Raw genomic sequence first — 9,717 nt, forward strand, 5'->3', positions numbered from 1 at the left:
GTGTTCTGCCAAATCTTAAATGTAGTCAGTGCCGGAGAGGGCCGAGCGGCAATTGAAGAGGGCCGCTATTTTGGACCATCCCAAACCCGTCGGCCCACCGGGGATTCCCCCGGTATCCCCGATGGCCAGTCCGCCCCTGGGCCACGGCCACCATTGGTCAGAGAATGGCCACCCTGCCGGCCCCCCCAACCTCACGGCACGGCAAAAAAAAAAATACAGAAAACCCACCTGAATAGAATCGGTATAAAGCTGAAATAAATGCATTCATATTTTTTTTTATCAAGTCGTCTTATATTGTCATTTGTCACTTACGCTACAAGCCCCATATTTGCAACATGTTGGGCCGCGCCCCCATCAACAGCGCAAGACACAAACCAACGTGCCTGCATTCTGACAGCGCTTCAATGGAGACTAGCAGCTAACCACTGGATACCACTGTAACTAACAGGTGAGTAAGTTGGTGATACTTGAAAGGATCATTGAAATGATAAGATCATAAAGTTATCTTCACACTCAATTTAATGTGTAAGAATGAGTCAACATTGAGGAATTGTGCCAGAGCGAGTTGAGTTAGGCTGCTGCTGTTATTTTTGCAAACTTGTAAGATTATCTCTGGCTAGCGAGCTTTTGAGAATTGTTTGACTCTATTGCTTACGATAGTTACCTAAGTATGAAACTTGCTTTCACATAATGTCTAGGTTGTCAAAAAAAATAAATTCTGAGCTGAAAAGGTGCCTGTGATAAAGCAGTGATTTTTGTTGTTTTTTGTTTTTGTTTGAAATCTCCAGAGACTGAGAATCTCCACAGGTGACGTTTGACCTCCCCGTCTCACTTGTCCAAAGGACATGAATGCCAATATGTAAGATTCATTTATGACGACTATGATGACTATGATTGTACATGAATAAAGAAATGTAATGTTTTTTCCAAGCAGAGAAGCTTTTGTTGTCATAATTATTATATGGGGTAAATGGACTGCATTTATATAGCATATATATATATTCAACTCATAGAGCACTCAAAGCGCTTTACAGATGAACGCCTCAGACATCATTCATACACCGATGGCAGAGTCTACTATCTAAGTTGCCTATCTAAGTCTATATTACTGTTTGAAGTTCTGCCTGGTCCTGAAGCCCCAATGCATTATTGACACACTGAGAGTCATTGGCTGTGATAGACGTTCTGAGAACTACACAAATCCTCATTTTCTTTTTTTCCATTGTTTCTGGATTCCAAGTAATTGCACTATTGGTACAAACATGTTGACAGAGTATGCTACTCCACACACTGGCCATTAACTTTGCCTTGTGTGCCGAAATATTATATCTAATATTATATTCTCCACTTTCTCAGTATAACTTATCTTTTGAATTAGCTGTGAACATGATGGGCTCCTGATTTCATTTGGAGTCTTTGGTTTCGTAAACAATCTAACATTGACAAATGTAAAACACCTTCCAGTAATGTTCTTCTGGCAAAGTGAAGTTTACTAACACCATTTAAAACATTCTGTAACTCTTCTCGTTTACGGCTTTCATTCTCAATCAGTATACCTGTTGCTGTTTTACATTGTGTATGACCTTGTCTTAACATACTGTGTTGTGTGGTGTCATGACTAAACGGTCTTCCTGTGAGACTCAGATTAAGAGTCAGACATGTTAATAAACCACTGTGAATTAAAACCACTGAGATTGAATTAATTTATGGTCATTTATAAATAATGATTATATGGATGAGGTATTGTATCTAGAGACTTGCAAAACTTATTTGAAAAAAAAGTATACCCATACTGTGATATTACTTAAGAGGAACAATGTGAATATTTTGCTTCAGTGCTCTGGGAAGGATTATGCTGACAGTATTTAGTATTCGCCAGTAGAGGGCAGACTTGTACTATCCTTGGTTCAGTTATAGAGTTCTAGAGAAATTACATGACTAAAGAGAAATTCTTGCCGCCTGTCTGGAGATGTTACTAGTGCTGAGGTGCTCAAAAGAATCTTGCTGTCAGACTGCTTACTGTCTCAGTGGCGCCCCCACCTGTATGCCAAAGATGCTCGCTGCGTACTTTAATAATAATAATTCATTTTATTTGTAACGCACTCTTCATTCAGAAGAATCTCAGAGTGCCCGTATCTTTAGCAGTGGAATTGGTGGAAACAAAATGTAATAACGTGATAGTAAATTGAAATTACGTTGAAAAATACAGGAAAAGAAAGCAATGCAGTCTACCGTGCCAGGGCTTGCAGCGCTTCCTTGACTTGTATGTGAGTAATTGTTCACCCCACAATGCAGTGCATATTGCCTGTTAATGTTAATTAATTGTGCTCAATGTTTGGTTTTGGAATGTTGTGCCTCCCATTTGAATTGCGTCAGGGCATTACTGTTATCATTTATCACCAATGCACAACAATGCAGCAGGGAACTGATTCTGAACTCTGCGCCATCAGAGAGACAGTGGACATGTACCTAAACATTCACAATATAATTAAGGTCTACTGACCATCTCCTTCAATTCTGTTTACGTCAATAGATGGGTCGTCTGGACCACATAAACTCAAACTGACTGCACATAAATTTGTGGGCTGTCATCAGGCCTGCAAATAATCTAAACGTGCTTTGTTGTTGAATGATGAAGGGTTCCCAGGTAAAAGAAAATTATATATATAGTATAACTACCGGCTCAAGTCAAGCAAAATAATACATACTTGACACAATTATTCTGTATTGTGGACACAGATTCACAGCATAGTAAACAGGGTACATTGTGTACATTTATATATATTTCAGTATGGTGTCTCGTATACATAAATGGACCATATACTATCAACATGAATTTGAGAACATTGTATATGGTTTGAGAGGGAAACCCTACATACAGCCAATTAATCCATTAGGACAAACTTGGTTCTAATACAAAAAGGTGCCCAACCAATCAGAGCAATAATGTGCATGTTAATCATGTCCTGATTAGCCTGTTTATCTGTCCAAAAGCATTGCTAAACTGCATCATAAGTCACCTGGTTTTGGCTAGTTTTGGTTAAGTTAGGACAGGGGTTCTCAAACTTTTGCAAGCTGGGCCCCCCCAAAGCTGGTTAGGGGTGTTTGGGGCCCCCCCCTCACCCCAACCCCCCCCCCCCCCCCCCCCCCCAACCCCCGCCCGACGCCGGACGCGCGCGGCCACCGCCCTCAACTACACCGCCATATATAGTTAGATAGATAGATAGATAGATAGCATATTGTTATTGATAGGCCTGACATGTCAAGGTTAGGCCATTGTTATTGTTAGGCCCATACAGACAATTATTATAACTATTTATTATTATTATTGTTATTATTATTATCAGTAATAGTTCGCCTATTAGTAGGCTATTCATTATTAGCACCATCAATATGTTATTATTATTATAATTAATGATTATCGACCAATTATTATTATTGCATTATTATTAGTAATAATATTATTATTATAAGTGTTATTATTGCTATCATTAGGATACTGTTATTATTATGGGCCTCTTGTGATCTTTACAAAAAAAATCCTACAGGTCTGTCAATGTGAGACATGAGCCTGCTTTGCACTGCAAATCTTGGGGCAATGTTGACAAACATATCCTCAGGTCATCATCGGATCTGTGCGCGGTTGCGGTATTTAGTTTTGAGCGCAGTCAGTCTTGAAAAGCCTGTCTCGCACAAATATGTCGACGCGAAAAGGTCAAAGCTGATCATTGCTACCCAGAATGACGAGAGGGGAGATGCTTAAGTCTACTGTCACTCTTCAGCTGCTCTTTCATGTCTATTGACAGCTCGTCTGCTGAGCAGAGAAATGGATCCCGAACTCAGGCGAATGAACGGTAGTCCTCTTTGAAATAGGACTGATTTCTGATATTCGGCGTGATACAGTGTCATTTGACATAAGTATTTCGCTGAGTATAGCTCCTATCATTATTTTACACGTCTTGTCTTGCGCGTCCGGCAAAAATCAGTGTTTCGGCAATTGTATGGGGTTTGCCAAGCTTAGCAATTATATGAGCAACTACATAAGATGCCTCTAGACACTGCTTGGAGATGGTGGTTCGTTGTTGCTGGAGGCCATCATGTTCATGTTTAAAGAAGTCCACAGGCTTCTCTTTCTGACTTTTACGAATCAGAACTTGTTAATAAAGTTCTAATTTCAACGTCGTGTTCTTGTGTGGTTGTGAACGACTTGCACACGAATAATGGATAAGGCTGTGCTAGCAATGATTCCTAACAAAACGAACTGTACACAATGTAGACAGGGACAGCACAAAATAGTATTCAAGTGCTGGTGTTTTATTTGTTGCAACACGGTGGATGAACAAAAAATGACGTAAAGGTAGGTGTTAAGGAGAAAAGGGCTAGCTGCAGTTGGAAGAAGGTAGCTAGCTAGGCTAGCTCTCGGGCTACGAGCTTTTTTTTTTAAACTGTGGAGCAAATTACTCCTTAGAATAGGCTACGAATAAACCTACTGCACGTGCAGTAAGGTATTACTAAGGAAGAAGTGAGTCTTTAAAAAGACTGTTTATAAAGCAATGAATATCTGAATGATAGAGGAAACAAGAGAAATTGAACAAACTCTGCAGTGTCGTCTCAGGGTGAGCGCTTACCATGCCTGCGTTTTTTTTATATACTCTTAAGCTTAGGTGCAACTCGCGTTCTAATGATGACTCCGTTTTGATTGGTGGATCAGGAGCAAAACAGTATTTGATTTGTTTGGGTCAGTCCAGACCCTTGCATTTCGCCACTGAGGGAGCTTTCACTAACCAGTGACAGGTCGGCGGTCGTTTTTTTTTTTCTCCGTCTGTGACATCGCGCCCCCCACTTTGAGAACCACTGAGTTAGGATAAATATATTTTTTCTTGCTAAATTCCATCCTCCATGAAAAGTTTTGCAAGTAACAAATGGTTATATTATCTCTAGTCAGTGGTTCGACACCCCTAAACGAAGAGTTTCCTTATTGGTGTTTTTGGTGGACTGTGATTGGCCGATGATGCATTCCTGGCGCTTTGCATGCTGGTACTAACCAATCGAAAATTGTGGTGCTTATTTTGAACTCTTTAAAATGCGTTCCAAAGATACCTTCCTGTTGTAACTCATGGTAAGTGAAATAGATCTATCATAAATTATGACTTACTATAATTGACTATGACTAAGTATAGTGCTCCATTGTTTTCTGTTGTAACCCCGGTCTGTCGTCAATGTATGCCATACTTGTTACCCACCTTTTGAACCTGACAAGCAAATGGAGCTAGTTCGCTGTCCTTGCTACTCAAAATATCTAGCTAAAACGTTAACGTCATTTCACCACCTAAATGAATGTCTGTTCACGAAACTTTTGGGACTTTGATAACTGAGTTTTAGGGGTTATTTTTTATTTTTTTTACATTATTCGTCTCATAGAACCAACACACCATACTTTAGTTAATAGGGGTGCTAGTTTAGAAGCTAATCAACGTATCTTGCTATCCAGAGTAGCTAGCTGATTCCTGCCTCGTTCATTTATTGCAAACTCCTTGTGCAGACACTAGCGTTACCATATTTGACAGTTCATAAACTGTCCTTGTCCTTGTAGTTATGGCTTCACATATAGCCACAGACATTCTGGAGACAAAAAATAATGAGAGGCTATGTTCGCAAATAGCTTTACTTCTGAATGTGCCCAGCGCTTTTTGGTAACTTTGTTTGCAGTCTCAATATACGAATGCATCATTGATCACGGGAGAAAACGATGTTTTTTCAGAATGTACATTAGGCCCACCACTTTTCCACTGATGAATTGTGATTGAGAAGCCCAAGGCAGGTGTCCCACAACCATAGACATATGTCTATGCCCACAACTGGTTTCGGTCAAAGGGTTGGCCTGATTGATGTTATTCACCCTTCCCCTTCCCACCCCACCCCCTCTCTCTCTCCCCCTCTCTCACTCTCTCCCTCCCTCTCCAGGCAAATTGTAGCAATGAATAAGCAAGAGACGTCAGCTGCTGCTAATAGAACTGGAGGAGACACCAGTGACTGTCACCCCGGTGATGCACATAAAGTCAGCAATGTTCCTGCAACTGCAGAGGTGAGCAAGGGAATCGCCTCCCTGCCATCTCCCGACAAAACCCGGCCAGAGAAGCAGCAATTGGGTTACAGTCTCTTAGAAGAGACTCCACCCTGGGAAAGACAATCATTTGTGGACAATACTTTTAACGTCTCCTTTCAAGAGGATGTGGGGACTCCTGTCGCCACAGGTCGCCTGACCCCTGGTCTCAGGCGCCTTTGTTGGATGGGAGCCCAATGATGGCTTGGGCGAGGCCTGACAGGCACAGTCCTTTCCAGCAAGCCACTTCTCCATCTCTGGTGAACGAGAGCCCGCCGGCGAGTTTTATCGACTGTTCCATCGCACCCATCACACCCACTGGGCCGGCAAACACGGTGGATCTGCCAAGTGGCGCCGGCACTGTCATTACTGTGCTCTTACCGGATGTTGTGCCATTGACTCCCCAAAATGACACCATGGATGTGGGGTGTGGAAGCGGAAGTCCTGCTCTCAGCTTTGTTTTGCCCTGTCCCCAAAACACAGTGGACTCGCCTTGTAGGGACAGTGCAACTGCAGCTGTAGCCAATATTGACCGTCTAGCCGCAGACATAAACGGCACCATGGATCTGCCAAATGGCACCAGTAGTGCTGGGGCAGTTAGTGACATCACAATGAATGGGGCCGTGGACCTGGCAGACTGTGTTGGCAGCACCGGCGCAACGCCTACTGGACAGGAAAACATCACCGTGGAGATAAGGAGTGATTGCAGCAAGACCATGTCTGCAGTTGCTTCCAGTATCTCCACACCTGCTCCAGAGATCAACATCACCATGGAGATAAGGAGTGATTGCAGCATGACCATGTCTGAAGTTGCTTCCAGTATCTCCACACCTGCTCCAGAGATCAACACCACTGTGGATAAAGAGAATGATGGCAAGTCAACCACAACTGAGGTCAAATCCATCGTGCCTGTCCATCACAATACCACAGTGGATTTTCCAAACGGAAATGGAAGCGGCACCAGTGACGTGTCTATGACTGCTCGTCACAATGGAACAGTGGATTTGGCAACCCCCGTTTCCACAAAACCTGCCAGAGAGATGAATAGCACTGTAGAGGCTGGTGCGAAGAGGTAACAATCCGCTTACCATGGCATCTGCTAAAGCAATGAACATCACTGTTGAGGTGCTGAGCACCACCACCAGTGCCTCACCCAGCGTGCCTACGGTGGCTCCGACCACCACCACTGCAAACGATGTCACGCTGGCGGAGAGCCTGAGCGCGTCCCCGGAGATGATGGTGAAGCGCCCGCCGCTAGAGGTAAACGTGTTCATGCTGGACGAGTCATTGGACCTGCATTCGGCCGGCCTGGTGACCTCCACGCCCATGCCTGAGCACCGCGAGTTCTCCTTCTCCCGGCCCGCCAAAGTCATCAGGAAGGCCTGCGAGGCCCGCAAGCAGCTGGTGCTCCCCTCCAACACCACCACCCCCCCCACCAAAACCGATGGTGACCCACCGGGTGGAGACCTCCCTGCTGCAGCTCCAGCCCTCCCCTGTGAGGAAGGGAGAGAAGAAGCAACGGCCGGCCTGAAGCAGAGACGTCCCCAAGCCAAGGGCATCTTGTTTCCCAGAGTAGTAGGGATGTCGGCAGTGTCGGGGCATGGTATCAAGCTCCCAGGACTTCCTGTCACTCGCCGTGCCATCCCTAAGCCCACGTGCACTCTGGCCAACAGCATGTTAGAGGTGAGCAGAGATGGAAGCAAATACGTTGATGTTTGATTGTGATTGTGCGGCTAGCAGTAGTGTTTCTAATGGGGAAAAACATTTGCAGTAGTAGTAGGCTATTTGTTTAATGTGAAGTAGCATTTTGGATAAATGTTTTTCTTTGGTGGGTTTGCCTCAGTATACAAATGTAAGCCACTTCCTTGTATGGCTTTATGTGTCGTTGGCTCTGTCTGAAATAACTTGCCTGCAGTGGAGCCTGTTTAGTTACTCAACAGTTAACTTTTTTGTATTTCTTTTTGAAGGGTAATGCAGCACCATCTGGGATTCCTGGGGCGTATAAAAGATTTTCACTTGGTAATATGGGACTTTTGAATTTGCTTTTAAGTTCTGAGTTTCTGACTTTTCCCAATTCAAATCTCACCTCCTACACTTAACCAGAGTGCAGTTTGGTCCTTGAGTGCATTAGACGTTTCAGTCATCACTTTAAAATGAATAAAACAAATAGTAGCAGTTGGTCAGCAGTTGATTGTTGGTCGGCATCCATTTTTATATCTGTGTTTTACTGAAACTAAATAACTATCTGTAATTTGTATTTTCGTGCGTGCGTGTGCGTCCTACAGGAATGAAGGCGGCCCTGCGCAGTGCTGCCTCTGCCACTCCCACACAGCAGCCAGCCCCAGCTGCTGAGAAACGCCTCAGCCTGGCCCCAGCCTGCTCAGCACGCCTCAGGAAAAAAACAAACGGTATCATTACTGAAAACAGCATGACCAGTAGGCTACATGACAATGTGAAAACGTAGGCTTCTTACAGAGCAACCTGCATAGTGGACAGTTGTAACAAGCCTCTGATATTAAAGTGGAGCCTTATCTCATTCTGTACTCCTGGATTCGAAACCCTTCATTTGGTTTTCTGTGTGAAGATAATGGAACAAATGTTCAATTTCCCAGCAATGCTTTGTTCTGAGTTGCTATTGTTAAATATGGTTCATCTTTTTATGACCTTTCAAGTTCATTACTGGCACTGCACAGTTCATAACAGCATGGGCTAAAGATCATCAAGTTCCCAAGCAGAACAGGAAGTAGTCAATATGATGGTACAGAGATTTGTTATAACCTGTATGACCTTTATGCTGGAAATGGCTTTAACTGGAATTGAAATGTGGTGCTGTTTCCTCCTTTTGCCTGTAGAGGGAGCCATTCCCTCCCTGAGCAAAGACACTGCAGCCAGCTCAGTGCGACCCTCTCAAGCCTCTGCTAGCCTGAAAAGACCCGTCCCTGAGCCCAAAGGAGGCCCAGCCAAGAGGTCGAAAGGAGGTAAGACCCATACACGCTTAAGGCAAGAGTGCACATTGCACAGTGTTTTGTCTAAAACAAGTGAGCTAACTAGGTCAAAGCCAACAGAGTTGCGTGCGCACACCAACAAAAGCAATGTTTATTTGGTGAGGTATTAAACAATATTGTGCTTTAAAAGATGTTTGCAACATTATTGCTTGGTTTCAGACCTGGATTGTGAAGTGAAATATCTTTAGAAATTGTTGTGGATTTGTCATGACCGAAGTAAATCTTTGAAATGATCAAGAAACATAGTACCTCAGACCGAGCCACACACACACACAGTTCCTCAAATATCAACAACCTTTTTCTAGAACCACAAACTATACCTTTAATAGTTGATGCACCATCATTTGCATGTTTGTGTGCTTTCTCTTGCTGTCACTAATTCTCACTCTGCCTTGTTTTCTTTTCTTTTTCTTTTTTTTTTTCTTTGGCAGAACCAGTATCTAATATCAGATCTGGTCTTCTGAGGAAGCGAGGTAAAAGTCTTATGTTGTTGTTTTTGTCATGAAATGTGAATTAATTCAACTTCTTGTGTTCAAGATAATTATTCTGAATTAACAGACTAGTCACAAAAGAAGCCATTAATATTACATAGTGTGAATGTTTAATGCT

The 9,717-nt window shown here is 43.2% G+C and overlaps 1 protein-coding gene across 1 annotated transcript; it reads left to right on the forward strand.

Annotated features, from left to right (window-relative positions):
* Window positions 1–7,167: 7,167 nt before the first annotated feature.
* LOC122131114 lies at window positions 7,168–9,691 on the forward strand. The gene is made up of 5 exons (XM_042706029.1): window positions 7,168–7,786; window positions 8,071–8,122; window positions 8,389–8,511; window positions 8,956–9,081; window positions 9,540–9,691. Exons 1-5 carry the CDS (start codon window positions 7,193–7,195, stop codon window positions 9,611–9,613), a joined length of 969 nt encoding a protein of 322 aa, XP_042561963.1. The 5' UTR covers window positions 7,168–7,192; the 3' UTR covers window positions 9,614–9,691.
* The last annotated feature ends 26 nt before the right edge of the window (window positions 9,692–9,717 follow it).

The sequence above is a fragment of the Clupea harengus genome, unplaced genomic scaffold (genome assembly GCF_900700415.2).
Source record: "Clupea harengus unplaced genomic scaffold, Ch_v2.0.2, whole genome shotgun sequence".
Lineage (NCBI taxonomy): Eukaryota > Metazoa > Chordata > Actinopteri > Clupeiformes > Clupeidae > Clupea > Clupea harengus.